At 41.2% G+C, this 17,340-nt stretch overlaps 1 protein-coding gene across 1 annotated transcript in view; it reads right to left on the minus strand.

Moving 5' to 3' along the window:
* The window catches only part of TSPAN7 (tetraspanin 7), a 112,064-nt gene that overhangs the window by 4,075 nt on the left and 90,649 nt on the right, over positions 1–17,340 (minus strand). Inside the window, exons 3-6 of the mRNA XM_026104117.2 lie at positions 15,249–15,323; positions 12,916–13,011; positions 11,287–11,442; positions 6,628–6,711 (exon numbers count right to left, since the gene is read on the minus strand). Coding sequence (XP_025959902.1) covers positions 6,628–6,711; positions 11,287–11,442; positions 12,916–13,011; positions 15,249–15,323 — 411 coding nt within the window. The remainder of the gene's footprint in view (positions 1–6,627; positions 6,712–11,286; positions 11,443–12,915; positions 13,012–15,248; positions 15,324–17,340) is intronic.

Genomic DNA, 17,340 nt, shown 5'->3' on the forward strand with positions numbered 1-17,340 from the left:
TTTTCACTGAACAAATTCCACCCTAGACCCAAATCAGTTCCTCACTCATTGGAACAATGTAAGTACATTCGATTTTACTATTTTTTGCCTGTGCCACGAGATACCTATTATTTCCTATTCCTCCCTAGAAGTCCAGTCTTCATTTGTTGCTATTTCAGATGATATTAAATTGCACAGTCTAAGGCAGCAAAATCCTGCTGGTGCTGGATCCTGCTCTTAGCTATACTGACTAGGTTTGGTGAGGGCTGGAAAAGATCTGGCTGTTCTCCGCAGTACAATGTTGCAACAGCAGGCAGGGCAGTCACACTGAGAGAGATTAATCAACTGGAAACCAAAGCTACGTTAAGTCAGTCCCATACCCACTCTTTGTAATAGGACCCAGCAACGAACCCAGAGGAAGGTTTTGCTCTCCTCGACTCCATACAGACATTATCAGCACACAGGGCCGAGCAAGAGACATCACGATCTAAAAGGTTTTCCACAGCGTTTACATATAGCATAGCGTCACATACACAGTGCCTGACTACGAGCTGACTCCCACCACCCAGGTACAAGATCTTGGGTTTATGATTGATTGTTTCAAGGAAACATCTGCTCAACAATGGCCAAAAAAATCAAATTGAATACTAGGTGTTTTTCGGAAAGAAACAGAAAACATGGGTGTACTACAACATAAATTCCTAGAGCCCCTGTATCACAGAAGCATAAGGAATACCCTTCCATTCACGTGAAAACAAAACATGGGTATCTTAATTTCATTCTCTCACTTTAATATTTGGTGCCATGTGGCAGCACATTAACTCCTCCTCCAGCACAGCCCGGCCAGGCGAGCAACTCCCATGGCAAAGGGAGAAAAATGAGGACAATAGCGTCTCAAAAAACATAAACATTCAGTTAGCACCCAGATTACTGCCATCATTATTCCCTACCAGAGTCTGCTGCTCATTTCGGATTTTGGGGTGAACGATTTTACAAGGGAAAGATACTGCAACCCTTACTAATAGCAAGTCATTTTTTCCTCCCCAAAAGACTGTAGTGGACTTTCCCAACTGTCTTTAATTAGGGATTCTTACATTTTATACAGGCTATAACTCTCTAGTAGTTGAAGTGTGTAAGTTTTGTAGTATTTGCAGCTATTGAGAATGTTTTGATTTAATCTAGTCAATCATAAGATGAATGTCAGGTTACACATAAATGCATCTTTCTGGTCTTTGGTCCACTTACTAATTCTTGGCACTGATTATATGCTGGTTTACGCTTTTAAGTGGTTATAGTACCATATTATTAAACTTCTTTATTTCCCAAGTGACGCTCCGTACATCAAGCCATTACATACACTGATTTTATACAGCACTTCTAGCTATTGCTAGGAGTTGGCAGAGCTATAATAAATATCTTACAAGTACTCTTAACATATATGAAAGTGTACATCTTACAAGGTGTGTAGACTTCCACATTTAACCACATAACAGTACTGTCCTTTCTGTAGCCAAGAAGAGGGGATATTATAGTAGGTTGCTGAATTCTCCTCACAGTGCCTTTTCATTACAGATATAACTACAGTCCTCTGTATTTAAATCAGGTTAGAGGCTCCCAGCCTGTGAACGACAAACGAGCTCTCTCTGCCCAGCCTTGCTCACTGGATTTGCTTGATCACTTGCAACCTCTGCTCTTCAGCCAGAAGGAAGCCCCTGCTCCTATTGTGCAGCAGGTCCCTGCAGCTCCTTTGAAAAACCAGAGGAATTAGCATAAAAGGATTCCAGCAAAGAAGCTAGTCGCTAGAAGGTGCATTCATTTCCCTTCAATCCGACTGCTCCCATTGGCTCTCAAGTGCCGCATTCTCAACTTTTATCCACTTACTCATTTTTTTTTATTTTATAGTCCCAGTTTTTTGAGCACTAAAAATGACAATGTTCAAATATCACTCCACTGTGCAAAGTGCCAAGCTTGATTCTGTTGGTATTCTCTCTTATTTTTATTTTCTTCCCTTTTTAAAGATTATCTTGGTCTTCTAAACTATTCTGTGCAAAACTGAGGGTTTGCCTTGGTACCTCTGGTCTTGCCACAGAAAACTTGAAAACACTGAAAAATTCTTGGTTGGGAAACCAACATCTCTTAGGTGCTGTTGATCTAAGTTCATTCTCATGAGCACAATGCAGTGCATGCACTGTCCATCTTGCAGTGGTTTCTAGGAGTAATCTCTGGTATATCTCAGATCTGACCACTGAAATCCATCCACAGCAACTTCCTAGCAATCTTTCTTCTAGTTATTTCACATTGATTGGAAGATGTCCCACATGATATATTCACAGTATCTTATTATACTGAAGAGAAACTGAAGAGAACTGTGATTTCAAATTCCATTTCATTTCAGGTCTTGGTATCTTCGCCATTCCTCATCCTTTGGAACTCTGTTAAAGTCTATAAATGCAAGTGCTGCTGTGTTGAACTAACTGGAAAATTCATCAGTGGATCGTGTAAGCTACGTTGTTTTTTTCTCTATGAGCAATAATAGATTAGGTCAATGATTTGTCTTGCCATATTCTCCATATGCAGAGCTCCAAGCATCCAGCTTCCCCAATTATTTTAGGAGACAGCAAATTTTTCATGTCACATGTCACTTACCTGAGTTAGCCTCATGTTCTGGGGTATGCTTCTGGCACAGGTCTTATCTTGATACTGAATCAACAACGTTAAGTGTTTAGAAGCAAGAAGTTTAGCCATATGTTAGGTTTCAAGCCATATACTGGATCCCAGTCTCTCTCTTCCATGCAGTGCCAAAGCTTGCTAACCCTGGTGTCAGGGGTCAGAGAGAAGCCTACCCCCACTCCAGATCAGGAGAGCAGATGAGTGAAAATAACTGTGTGTGTCACTGCCAGCCTGTGTGCCACAGACATAAGCAGAGAAGAGCGCAGTGAAAGTGAAAGAATAGCACTGCCCCATCATCAGTTCTTCCTCCAAGTTCACCAGCATCTGCAAGGAAAAATGTATGCCAAAAGAGTCCCTTCCTCATCATCAGCACATCCACACACACCTACTGTGAGTCAGGTGTTCGTTCTTCTAAGACAGTAATGCAGACTCAGGCCAAAATCAGAGTAAAAACCTTAAAAATATTTTTTACATGAAGGAGTATCTGTGCCGGACCAGGTCTCAGCCTTGGCCCATATACAGCCAGGAGCTGCACCAGACAAGGCGGATGACTTTACCAGAACTGTGTCCACAAGCAGGCAGAGCTACTCATATTTATGTTAACAATTAGGATGCCAAGTGGACACTGCACTGTAGAACAAGGTACCCTATCTGTGCATGCTGAAAGACTGGTTTTCAGTGCGTGGAGAGCACCTGCCTTCCCGTCTCTCAATACAAAAGGAAGAATTTGGCCCTAACATTGCATTGAGAGTCCCCTACTTGGCAACTAAACCTACCTAACGCAACTACAACCTATTAAACCTCCCAAACCTTAGTCTTGTGACCCTCAAGCCAATGCCTGCACTGTAGTTTTATCTAGGCAAAACTCTTCGTCAGCTGTACTGCTTGCATAATTTTATTCTCTGCTGGGCAGAATGCAGAGATCATTTTCCTGGTCCAAAGAGCACCTGCTAAACTGAAATTATTCCAGCTGGAAGTCTGCACTGGCATCAGATTCCAAAAAACAATCAAATTGTATTTTATTACTATTATTTCAAACCCGAGAAGCAACGCCTGCTTCTCAACATGCATACAATGTCAGCAACACAGCAGCTTTTCAAACTCTGACTGAGATGTCTACAGCAGAGCTAAAATATGTGTAATTCCATTACATCACTTTTCTCATTTTAGAGAATCAGCACATTCCTCATGCTAGTCAACACCTAACAAATCATGTGAAGAAAGGCCCTTGAGCTTATTTTACTGTAGAAGAGCAACACGATCTAATTTGTCTTTTATTTAGATTAAAACTATTCTCAGTAGGAACAGTGAAACCTCGCCTACAGCTGGAACGCTGCCTGGCATTACTGCCAGCCGCAGTTAACCTAAAATCAGTTTGTAAACACCATTCTTAATTGGGTCCAGCAAAACAGATTCATCAGTAAATGGTAACTAGCTGCCTTCTATTCTTTGCACACCAAGATAGGTGCATTTTTCTCCTCTGCATCCCCTCTCCTTTGTAAACATTCACATACACGCAAGCAGACTTTTCCTGCACTGGAATATCTGCTCCATGTGCCAGAGCCTTGCATTTACAATGGGGAGTGACATCCCCAGCTGGTAGGAGAGCGCATGTTGCCATCAGGCAGAGCAAATTGCCAATACCACCTCAGAACACACTCTAATTTTACTTGAAGCCACAGCAGTAAAGCGCATGTCCCACTCTGCTGCCCGCAGCCTATCGTGATAAATCTTGCCTCGTGCCAAAAGGCTCCTGTTGCAGGGACCACATCCTGCAGGCTTTGCTCTCCCTCTTTGCAGCATTTCCTGACTTCCTCTATCAAGCTTACGAACGACTGATGACCTGGAGGAAACATCCAGACACACATCAAAATATCATTGATTCCAGCAGAACTTCCTATATTCTCCATCCCAGGTGCAAACAACTTTCAGGTAAGTTAAGACATTGGTTTACCTATCACACATACCGTAGACTGATGAAACATTTTCAAGTAATATCAGTCCTGACCGAGGCATTCGTCTCAGTGGCATATGAATTACTTGTAAAGTTCTATTCTTCTGGATAGAGTTACAAGAGACATTTTCAAAGATGCTACATAACCTTCTGGCTGTCTGAAAACCAAATCAAAATAAAGAGTGGAACCCTGCAACAGTAATAAAGTTGTAACCAAGGCTGGAGAAGAGCATTAAGACAACTGTGACAAGTCAACAAGAACTAGAATAGCCTACTGAAAAAAAAAAGCAACAACAAAAACCTTCCTTCTCTGCAACTCAAGACTGATGATTTCACCACTTCTAGCTCCCAACGAGGTGATACCCACACGCAAGCTCTGTGTGGCTGGAGGGATGATGAGCCAAGGGTGGTTCACAGAAAACAGGACAACAGGCCAAAGCACTGGGCTTCCTGCATCTAAATGCAGGCAAGAAGACATTACTTTTCCAGACATGCCCAAAGCAGAGAAGGCAGCTGATCTGAGCCAGCCAGTGTACAGTGACCAAGAGGACACAGGGACCATTTTCCGCAGAGCTTAGGACGCTTACACTGAAGAACCTGAAGGCCAAAGTGACAGCTGAGCAAATTAAACCTAAGAGAGACTGGACTAAAACCAAATGAAAGGAGATGGCACAGCACAGCAGCCTTCTACAGTAATGCTCAACCACACTGCCCCTAGTGAAGACGGGCTCAGCACAGAGAAATCTCCGCCTGGCTTCACAGTGCAGGCAAGCACAGAATGACTGCATGGGGTACCAGGGGGGAAGAAGGGAACTACAGCCCTCCCCTTAATCCATTTGCCCATCTCCTGCAACAGCACTGGCAAATCACCTGTTTCCAGTGGAGTAAATATACAGCATGATAACTGGATTGGTAAATTTTAAAAGGAAGTCAAATAAATTGTCCTAGCACCTCATTTTTTTCAAAAAATTGGATAAATGTAAATCATTCAACAGAAATACTTATTCTGAAGTGGCGCCTCAGGCCCCAGGTTTTTAATATTGTGAGAGTGAAGCAAATGAAAGCAGCAAAGATAGTTTTTAAGTACAACATTCACAGTCACACCACAGGCTCTCCCCAGAGAGAAGGCAGACCGCTCTCAAATATAAGTGGCTCAGGCATCCTACACATTGTCATGATTTCGCTGCACCATCCTGCCAGCAGTTCTGCATTGCCTGCATTCCCCTCTCTCTCTCTTTTATTTCTGCACATTTCCTGGAGAGTCTGTGCCATTGCAGAAAAAGTGAATAGTGTAAGAGAATCAGACTTGTTGAAAGATGGAAGTGTTTTCCTGCTACGTCTTGATTAAAATATTCTCAACAGACCTTTCAGTTTCCCTGACTTCTGTCTATGTAAAGGCAGGTTGAATATCAGTGAGCAGCAAATGATTAGCTCTCCTCTTTTCCTTCTCATACCAAACTCATTTTAGTGCAGGCAAGGAGTTGGCTTAATATTCTGGTTTTGGCAGATCTCTGCTCAGTGTTCAGTGCTAAAAGGGGAGGGGGGGGGGGGGAAATCAACCACCAAAACCAGTTGCCCCTTCCAGGCTCTCCCTCTCCCTTCTCCAGAACGGGGAGGTCTGAACTTAACATTATTTGAATTCTAGACTCCTTTAAAGAAAAATAAGAGTGCTTAGAAGAGAGAAACCTATCCAAACAATGCATCGGCTATTTGTCTTCTTAGCTGTTTATGCTCCATTTAAGCCAATGTTTTATTGGGTTAACCTCTATTTGACCCAGTAGAGGGACAAGTTGTTTTCCTAGAGCTAGTCATTAGCTCAACCGTAACTGATATTCCCAAGGAGAAACTTCATTTAAGTTGAAAAAAAGAAAATCAATGAACAGACGACCTCAAGACTAATGAGCATGCTGCGCTCCATCCCTTACCATAATCCTTCCTTCCTTGAAGTCGGGTAAAGAGAAGGGGCGGGGAGTGACACCCCCCCAAAACCAAACAAAAACCCCACACTGTATTTATGCACTTACCTGTGAGAATGCAATCCCAAAAGCCACTCCAGCTATGATTCCCATATTTGTCTCCATAAAACTGGTCACCAAATCATAACAGCCCTGGAAAACAGAGACAAACATAATCATTCCCTGTATAGCTCTTCCCTGCCACATACACATACATACTTACCTCTCATTTAAAAGACTTGCGCTGGATGGTATTTTTGCTGTAATTTCCAACAACATCACTTTTTTATTTAATACCAATTCTGACTGTATGATGAAATGTGGTGGAAAAAAGAAAGTTCTTTTCAGACACAACTGTATTTTGTTATTTTTAGAAGTTAAATATGATGTTGCACTTGTTTTCATACATCTTCTGTATTAAAGAAAGTCAGCTTGCATTGATTTAAAAAACATTAATATAGCTTTGGTCTGAAACCAAACTATAAAGTAATGATAAAACACAATATAGGCTGTCAAAAATGAATAACTGATGTTGATCTCCTAAGATTCCAGGTGCTTAATGCAAGCATGCTTCAGGTGTATAGTGAGGTGTTCTGCTTGCCTTCATCTGTCAAAGGACACCAGGCAAGTATGGAATACTTTATAACTTTCAAATATTTAACAAAGTTGTCAAGGGTTTTGTATGATGTTTTTTGGTTTGTTTGCTCTATGACATAAAAATCCCCTTCTTGTTCCCCAAAATCACATTTCTGTCTCTAGATCAGACCCTGATTCCGTCAGCTGAACTGCTTCCTTGTACCTGAATTCACAGTAGCCACCAAGGCCAGAAAATTCATACACATCCTTTCTCCTGGACAGGCTTTTTTGAGATGTCCCCCTCAGTATGTTTTTTTTCCTCCAAGTTTCTCCCCTCACCTACCCCGTTCCCCAAAAAAGCATTTGTAATTAGCTCTTCTAGCTTGTGGTACTCAAATGAATCTAAATACATGACAAAACTTCAAGAAAAAAGACAACATCTATTTTTTCCTTTGTTTACAAACCTATCTGCCTATACGATACAAGTCCATTTCTCAGTCCCTTTGGCCACACTTACCCCAAATGACCAACAACACTCTCAGCCTAAATTCAGTCCCAAGGCATTTTAGTTCATGTTATAGCTTTATCCACTTTATCAGAAGTTGGAAAAAACAGAAATAACAGTGAGTTCCCTTTCCCAGTTTGGACTCCAGTCCTACCAGTGGGAAGTGTCTCCACATTCCCCCACCGTACACGCACACACCAATCTGCAAACACTTTAGCAACTCTTTGCAAGATTTCAGGACATTATGTTGCACATAAAGCAAAAGAAATGAAAGGAAAGGACAATGTCCTTTGTTAAAGATAGGCCATTCACGACAGATTATGTCAATTCTTTAACCTCTGCTGTAATATCAGAAGACGTTTTATTTAATCCCTGAGAGTAACGAAGTGGTAAAGCTAATCATAACTCAGGACCAGCGGAGACAAAACTGAGTTCTGAAATGTTTAAGTATACATATTAATCCTTAATTATGTCTTACAACATTCTACAGTGTGTTAGATTCGAGCTTACTTATTTAACACATCAAGCAAATATAGTTGTGCCTTACACGTTATGAAATGAAATTAGATTTCTCAATCAGTTCTTTCATTTTGCCTGATGTGGCTTAATGTTCTCCCAGCTTTTCTCAAATCTGTTCTGTTCAACAATCTTCAAAAGATGCAACATCTAACAGTAATGGCAATTTAAGGGAGACAGATCTCGTTAAAAAAACATGCGAGTGAGACAGTTTTGGCCACTTTCCTCAGTTGAAGACTATGTTCTCCCCAATTGAGTAGTCTGTTTCCTGAAGTGTATTGCATAAATATGGCTTAATTGCTCAGTCCTTACTGTGCACATAGGTAAGAGTGCAAGAAACACCCAAGTGTTGCACATACAGTAAAAAAGTATGTGAAGCACTGTGCACACAGTGCATACAACTGGGTGCTGATTCAGAAGGCAGAAGTGACATTTTAGCAAATATCTGATCACCGTTAACATCACACATCTGTTCCTTTATTAAGATTTTAGAGAAAAGGAGTTCTTGAGATTTGTTGATAATGACTACTGAAGATTAAAACCGCTAGACGAATCATCTAATCCTAACAACAGTTCTTAAAATTAGGCATTAGCCTGATCTCAGATCAAGAAACAGACACAGAGATTAAACGATTTACCCATGGTCGCTAAGAATATTAATGGCAAAGTTGGCAAAAAAGATCCAGGAGTATTTGTCTTTTAGTCCTGCAATTAGACCATTAGTTTAAGCCTCTTTGGATAGCTCATCATTAGACCTCATAAACTGCTCGTAAATTGATTAGCTTGTTGAGAACTTGGTGGATCTTGAAAAACTATCAGACAAAAATGTGTTTCAAATATGTTTTTCTATAGAAACAGTAATAAGGGTTTTCTGCAACACAGACAAACACATTTTCGCTTTCTCCAAAACACAACAGAGCAAAGTACCTATTTCCAAGGGAGCATGGAACTTGGGTCAGAGGCAATGATGTTTGCTCCTTATCTGAAGTTAAAGCATAAGGCCAAAAAACATTTCCTCCCACTTTGTTTTTATTCTCATGCCCCTTTCAGAAACATCCTACCCTGTCCAAACGTTTGGGATAACTCCAAGATCTGACAACTGCTAAACAGAATCCTTTCCAACCTTTGTTTAGAAATGGCTATCTCGGGAAATGGGACAGCATTTCTCAGATGTTGCAGGATGTTCAAACTACCTCTGGGTAATTAAATCCATTAATTCAACTGTTTTCTGAGGAATCAGCAGCCCTCTTCTGTCAGATGACTTGTGCATTTGATATGAGATAGGCAGACAACTTCTTAGGAATGAGCATAGCTAGAAGTGAGCTACAACCACTGAAAAAGGTCACTCATCCTGCAGTTGCTCTGTACAAGTTTCCAAGGCGTCCTTTTACAAGAGGAACTCACATGTGGACGGCGATTTACCTGGGCATACATGCTACGCATAGCATGCAAAGGAAGTCCGGCACTTTTGGGAAACGCCAGACCCATGGTGGGAACGCAGATGGCATCTGCACAGTTATACAGCTAGGCAAGGTTCAAAATGCGCGGCTGTCCCAAACTGGGAAGGTGGGACTTGCTGGTGGAGTACAAGAGTAATCACCAAGGATGCACACGCAACAGAGAGCCTTTCTGGAGGGGAGGTGGCAGAAACACTGGGTCAAGCATTGGCTGCCCAGGAGAAATTCTGCCTGCAGAGGATGTCAGCTGTCCTGCACATACAACAGATCTCTCCCCCCATCCTGCCTCTCACCTCATTTCCACTTCTACAAAAATGAAAAGTCACTACAATTTTACAAAGTGCAAACAACTGGAACTGCTTATCTTTTATATTCCTGCAACACAGCAAGATTACTTGGCTGGTGACTATGGTGAGTTTTGTAACAGACTGAGCCACTACTGTTCCAAATATATTTGTAACAATTGGCTCTTGTTAGACTATTGTGGTTAAAGAAAAGTTTAGTGGAAGATAATCCTCTGTTATCCTTTTTTATGGTACAACCTAGAAAACCCCATCCACTTGAGCGGTTTACAAAGAAAGATCCTTAAGGGTGTGCTCAGCCACCAGTCCAGCCTCCTGAATCACAAGTGACTGAAGTAAAAAAGACTAAAATAGAAGACAAGCAAGTATTTCCATATTTTCCCTGTTATCTACTCAGGATTTTTTCTTTTTTTTGTATTCAGCAGGTACCCTGCAAATAGAAAGGGCAAAGGAAATCATCCATAAGTCTGACTGATCTGTGCTGCAATTCAGCTTGGCTATTTGCCTGCAAAACCATTCCTGTTATCAACAAACTGTCTTGTTGCATCTCTCTCAAATCTTAAGTGAGAAGGAAAGAACCGATGGTGCATCAGCAGTTGAAGGAGTAACTTCAGCTGTATTTCTGCAGCACAGTATTTGTCATACATGCTGCATTATTTTCCCTCTACTCCCCACTTTCTTTGTGGTTTCTGTATTTTTATTTCCCAGTTATTCAATTCCTTCCTCTTCCTTCATTCTGTTCTTCTAACCTGCCCCTTTAGGTGACCTCAAGAGAGGGCTCGCTTTGGCTTTGTGATGCTTGCAACAGCACGCGTTCACATTTCTCAACAGCCACTGTAAACATATCCAGCCAACCACAATACTTTCTTTCAATCACCCTTCTTTTCTCATTTTGGGATGACAGGCTCTAGTACTGAAATTTCTGTTAGAACTAAGCAAGAGTTTTCCCTGTTCTTCCCTCCACCTAACTACATTTTAGTCTTCAACAAAAAAACCCACAACATTCAGCAGAAACAAGCACAGAAATGCTGATTGCCCTAACTCGCAAAGGTAGTCAAATGCACATGCTGCACATATTCCTTTGCCTGATCAGCAGCGCCTCTGTGTGCAATGCTGTACCTGAACCAAAGTGATGAGAAAGGGGAGCAAATTCCCATCTCATCAGAAATGTCCCTGCACCTGGTCATTTGAGAAATGTCAGTTTAAAGAATTCGAATGCAAAGCCAGTTCCTATCATCACTCCATCCCAATAAACAATACAATCCTTATCAATCAACCATTTGAATCAAAATGCAATTGTAAGCAGTCATACGCTTCACTGATTTCCTAGATGGTTTCATAACCATTGCCTCTGGCACAAAGTTACTGGTACCTTCTGGTTTACTTTAGTGGCAGCCACGGTCATATTGCGCAGATCCTGAGTATTACAATCACTGGAGTTCATGCAACAGCTCGTAGGGATGCCATGTTTGAAGAAATAAGGGCTAGTGCTCCAGTTAGTGTAGCTCTGAATGCCACAGCAGCTCAGCTATGAGGAAAAAGAGGTAGATAACAAAAAGGAACCAGAATTAAAACAAGTACAGAGACAGCTTAAGATTTTCCCTTTTAGAGAAATAATTTAAACTACCATCTACCATCACTGCCCACTTAAAATTCAATCAAAATAAAGATATGCTGTGGCATTTGCTCATGCTCTACACTCCACTGGAAGGCTGGGAAACCTCCCATTTCACTGTCACAGCACCCCTCAGGTCAGAAAGGATTTCTCATGGAGTACCTAATCCATCTCTCCAAAACCAGAAGAAAACAGCTCTCATCACTGTGGGGCCACCAAACATGAGCTCCGTTACCTCATGTTATGGATAAAACACAGTGCTTTTGGTAGCCTTATTTCATTGAAGTGAACACTGTAGTCTTCCTTCAAACGTCCTTCAAAACACTCTCCCATTTTCTTCATGTTTATATTTATTTGGTTTCAACTACTGAACAGGAAAAATGTTTATTTTATACATATCTCTCTAGAGTACTGGCAAGCAACCACATTGGTCTTCCCATCTTTGCTTCAGGCAGAATACATTCCATTTCTCTCCTTGACTTTAACTCATTAGGTCTCCATGCCAAGTCTTTCATTGTATTTGTGAAGAGAACTGCTGCTGCTGCTTATCAATGACAAAGGATGCTAGATTATAAACTCCTGTCTAATCCTGGTCAAATTTATAACTCTTTATAATCCTCCTGATAGATTCCCTTAGGAATAAAGCTGCCCACTTTCCACCATCCTTAAAGATGGAACCAGCTCTAAATCTAATTCAAAATCTGGGACCAACAACTAGCAAGTACCACAGGCCCTGCCTTTATTAGACAACTTGCACTGAGTTTTTAAAATTTAAACGATCTCATGTAAGTATGTCAACTGAAATACTTTTTCTTAGGACCAGTTTTACCAGTCTCTGTTTTGAGTTTATATGAGTTTATCTCATGAGTTATAAGACATTTCCATCCCAATGGTACAAGTATTCTAACATAGGCCAGGCCCAAGATTAGAGATAATCTCAATTGATTTGACAAAGCAACAGCAGTAAGAGTGTACTAGCAAGATGCTGCTGCAGTATTGTTTCTGAAATATTGTCATTTGGTATCTGCTAATGCCTTAGGCATGGTATCCAATGAACATGCCAAACAAAACAGGACCCCTTAGAGAGACTAACACAAAACTGATTTTCACTGATGCATATGGGAAAGCTCCTACTGACTTTACCAGGGCAACATATCATCTCAAGCATTCAGAAACCTGATTTGTTATTGCATGAAACAGCCAAGCAACCAGACAAGGCAAGTAGTCAGAACTGGGGAGCAAGATCAAACTTGAATGCTGCATTTTACTTACAAAAAATACAGCTTGCAGATTGAGCCATCAGCACTTCATGTTCTGTGACCAAATCAGAATGTATGCTTTTTCTCTTTTTATTGATTAATTTTTAATACCCAATTTCAAACTTACACTTTCCTGGACGTTATCCACTGCATGGCTCCGCTCATCATTTTTGTTGTAATTCTGGATCGCTTCAGTATATGTCCTAAGGAAAGTATCCTTGATCTAAGAGGGCAGGGAAAAAAACAGCTGATGTGAACAATGAAAAGCATAACATCTGAAACAGTCTTTGCAGGAAACTAATGCATTTCTAACCCTAACAAGGCACATTTCCACTTTCGTGGTTTGGGGGTTAATGTAGGAACACCATACATTAAGCTAGTTATTAGGATGTTCAGGGCATGAGTGTACTCATTCAGTTCGACAGAGCTTGTCTAGAAGGAAAGGCGGATGGCAAAAAAATGGCACCATGTATCCCATCTCAAAGCAAAAGCTTCAGGGTCATGATCCTTGGCATACATAACGGAGTAAAGAAGATCCTGTGCAATGGACTTGCAAACTGATAGCTTCAGATTATCCAGCTAAAGCGTTAGCCTTTTTTTTCTTTTTGGATCAAGAGAAAAATCATTGGTTTTGAGGATTTTCCCTCCCTTTCAGTCTAACCAACAAAACTGGCTGCAATCAGGAAAAATATAAAAACCTGACCACTAAAGGAACACAAAAGCCATTACAGGTTAAATAGGGAAGTCCCTTAGGAAACACAGGGAAGCTGTCAAGAGAAAGCAGATGGATGCATATAGGGACCTGCTGGAGTCAAGCCTGCCAGGTGACCAAGACGGGATGGGAAAGAGCTAGGTTATAAGAAAGATATCTACTGATGCTTTTTACCCAAATACTCTGCTCCAGCACTGAGTCTGAAGGAGGCTCTGTGCTCATCTCTGTTCACGGACGCCCACAGGGAGCTGGAAATGAATCACACTCTGGCAAAGCATATGGCAGGGACTGCAGTACCACAGACCAGGCCAGGCCCCATGGTAGGGGGCACAGACTATCACCCCAGAAAAGGGGGGTGCAACGCCAGCGTCCTGACCAAGAGCACTCCAGGAAGCCAGGAGAGAACACATCACTTGACAACGTGACAGTGGCAAATGGTGAGGTCTTTAACAAAACACAGGACAATATCAAACAAGCATAAGAAAAGAGGCAAAAGCAAAAATAGTTTTGGGTTGTCTTCCCAGCTGGACTTCACCTTTGTCTTCCAAGGGCCTGGGAGTTTTTATGCACAGCAAGGTTTGGTGGAGGGGAGGAGGTCTATGCTGGAAAGCTGAGAGTGCTGATCTGAGCAAAGGTTGACAAAGGGCCTGCACTTCTTTGTCACATGGACCCAGCCAGGAGAAGAGAACAGCGGCATCAAAAGACAAAGTGACTCTCCAGACTTGGGAGCAATCCACAGCACCGGAGGTGCGTTGATAAGGAACAAGAACTCTCTCAGCTGGAGAATGTCAGGCATGTCACCACGAAAGGCACTCAAACTGGGTGGTAAAAGGGACGGGCAGCAGATGACTTGGGCAACCTGACTGCTGTGACCTTCACAAGAGACTGCCTCTCCCAAAAGGGAGCAGCAGCATGACACCCAGGATGCTACCAGCAAGGCCGGGTGAAATGGTAACCCCGAACAAATGGGCAGGAATTTCAGGATCAAACTGAAAACTGTCCACCACTTGTAAAAGTAGATCCCAGAAAAGCCTATACCAAGGGAAAGCTCAGAAGAGGAGACTATAAAAACAATTAATACAAGGACAAGAGACAGAGAAGGTCTCTGAACTTGTCCTGGTTCAGTACTAATGGCACGTAGGTCCATGGACTTAAAATCACAGAGAGTCACGATTACAGAGGGTAAAGTAAAGCAGAAGTGCTACTACAGATCTAGATCATCATGCTCTTTTAAATTTCTTTCTGTCCCAGTTTCTTACCACATGCTATTTCTAACCTCTCCCTATTCTCAGAATAGAAGAACACTCACACACACATGATTTGCAAGACCTCAAAGAAATGAGCCTGGTTTGATGAAGCATTTTCAGAAAATACTCTCTGCCTTATATAAACAACTGCTTGCCTGGCTGAAGATGCTGCATTTAAGAAAAGTATTTAATCTATTTTGCAGCCCTCAGCATATGCAAAAGGATAAAGAAGATCTTACATGATGGACACACAAAAAATGATAGCTCCAGAGCAAATATCAGCCAGCTGAGGCCAAGAGCTTTGACTAAATCCGTTCATTTGGAACATATCAGTTTTTAAGCGCTGTATGTGTTATTGTTGAAAATCAGTCGCAACCCTGGAGATGCATATGGAACCGCTGAACTCAGCGACCTACAAATTCTCTATGCTCCAAAGGACGTTTCAGTAACTCCTACTCAGAGAGGTGCTGCCATATGTAACCTCAGCACATTTCCACTCACCTCATGGCGAAACACAAACCCTGAAATGCCAGCCACTAGCTCAGCCAGGAATACCAGGGACAAGAACATGGCATACTGAAAAGAAAGGAGGCAAGAGAAGTCTCAACAGGACATGCTTTTGTCTCAGCACAAATACTGCTCAGTTATCGCATATAAATTTAATTTGAACTGTCTGTTCTAGATCCTCTTTAAAGAGGTTTAAAAAAAATAAAGGTCTTTTGGAGGAGTTACATAAGTTACTATGTGAATATATTGTAAGTTTTTATATAACTCACAAATGATACGTATTCTGTAATTACTAGCTTTTCTGACATATCTGTACCCACATTTCTTAGCATTCTCATATAAATTTATACATTCTCACACGGCAGAGATGGATGTTGAGTCACTAAGGTTTTGATCTTGCCATAAGGAATACAAATGGACCCTTTAAATTTGTATGGCACTCTACTAAAGCAAATAGGCTTATCCAGGTGTATTGGTTCATGTATATCTATCTCAATGCAAGATTGGGACTTGCAGCCTAATTCTAGAAGTTTCTTAAATGGATGAACCGAACCATTGACTTCACTGGAAATATTCTCATAGTAATACCAGACAGATGCCCCAAACACTTTGTGGAGTCAAGGTCCATGTTTGGATTTGGAGAAGCATTTGGATTCAGAACTAAAAAAACCTTGGAGACAGAAGAGTTTGCAGTGTAGCTGCTTACAGACCATTAAAAAATACATATAATAAAAAAAATGAAAAGAAATGCTAAGTAGGTTGGCCACATCTGAAGTTGGGGCTTAATCTCCTGAAGGGGAGGAAAAAAACCCCCTTTTTCTTCAGGTGCTAAATAACTCAACAGTTAATTAAAAAGGAAACACTTTAAATTAAATTCAGTGCTTGTAGGAGTTAATGGAAAGAGAGAAATTTATATTCAATGGAAGGTTGTTGGGAAAGGGAGGACAGCAGTGAAGGCAGAACCAGAAAAAATATTCTCTACAGTTAATGCAGCTGTCAAATCACTGTCAGTATTCCTTTCTGGATAGAAACACAGTTTTGAATTTTTTTTTTTTTTATGTGTACAATGAAAATGAAACCATGTGTTTGGAACAGCACGTGCTACAGTAAATCAGAGGATTTACCTCTAAACAAGTTATGTGACTTATGGGGCAACTAGCAGAACCTGATTTCCTATGGATTTATATCCTCTTTCACCCTTTATCCTGTTCTCATGTGGGCTGTAATAACTCTGACAAGCCACTACACGCACCCTGACAGCAAGAGACAGCAGTGGTACGCCAACAACAGCGTTAGATCCAAGCCGACTGGCCAGGCAGCACACACCTGGTGACCCATCTACATCTGCTACCCCTCCCCTACTGAGCCATCAATTCTGGAAATTAACTCTCTTCAGGATGTCCCTTTTCAAATCTGGTTGTAACTGGAAAGAATCATCTCATCTCCCTAGGAAATAAGCCACAAAATACCCTAACAGGAAATGCATTGTACTGTCAAGCCCTCTTCTACTACCGCAATGCTTCACAAGTGGTATTTCCACCCTTTAAATCATTACACATGTAAAATTTTACTCCTGAATACTCCTTGAAACACAATTTGTTTTATCATTCTCTAACTCATCACCTATAGTTACTTTGTATTTTAAGGCAGACTGGCAAACTCAGAATAGAGAAAATTATACAGAGAGAGATGGCTGCTGTATCTATGCTAAGTGTACCTCAATTCCGTGTTGCTTTTGAGATGTGGACAAACATACAGTACAGAGCTTAGTTTTCTGGGGTTGACTTATTTTATTCTAGTGAATGCTAGGGAGGGAAAAAAAAGCTAGTGTGCATTTAGAAGGTACCAACTATTTTGTCCATAGATTTCACATCAGAACAAGCACAGGATTACTCACAGAGTAATTCAGCAGCAGCACTTTACCTTTGCTCCCAAACACACATGGGCCTGTATGCTGTGCAGTAGCAAAATTCATTCATATTCAATCACCAAATGGTTTTGGCAAGAACATTTTTTTTCCTTCTTTGTCCAAAATACACACATGTTGAACATTAAGGTCAATAAAGCATAGTTGCTACATAACATC

This window comes from Dromaius novaehollandiae, chromosome 1, assembly GCF_036370855.1.
Source record: "Dromaius novaehollandiae isolate bDroNov1 chromosome 1, bDroNov1.hap1, whole genome shotgun sequence".
In the NCBI taxonomy this organism is placed as follows: domain Eukaryota; kingdom Metazoa; phylum Chordata; class Aves; order Casuariiformes; family Dromaiidae; genus Dromaius; species Dromaius novaehollandiae.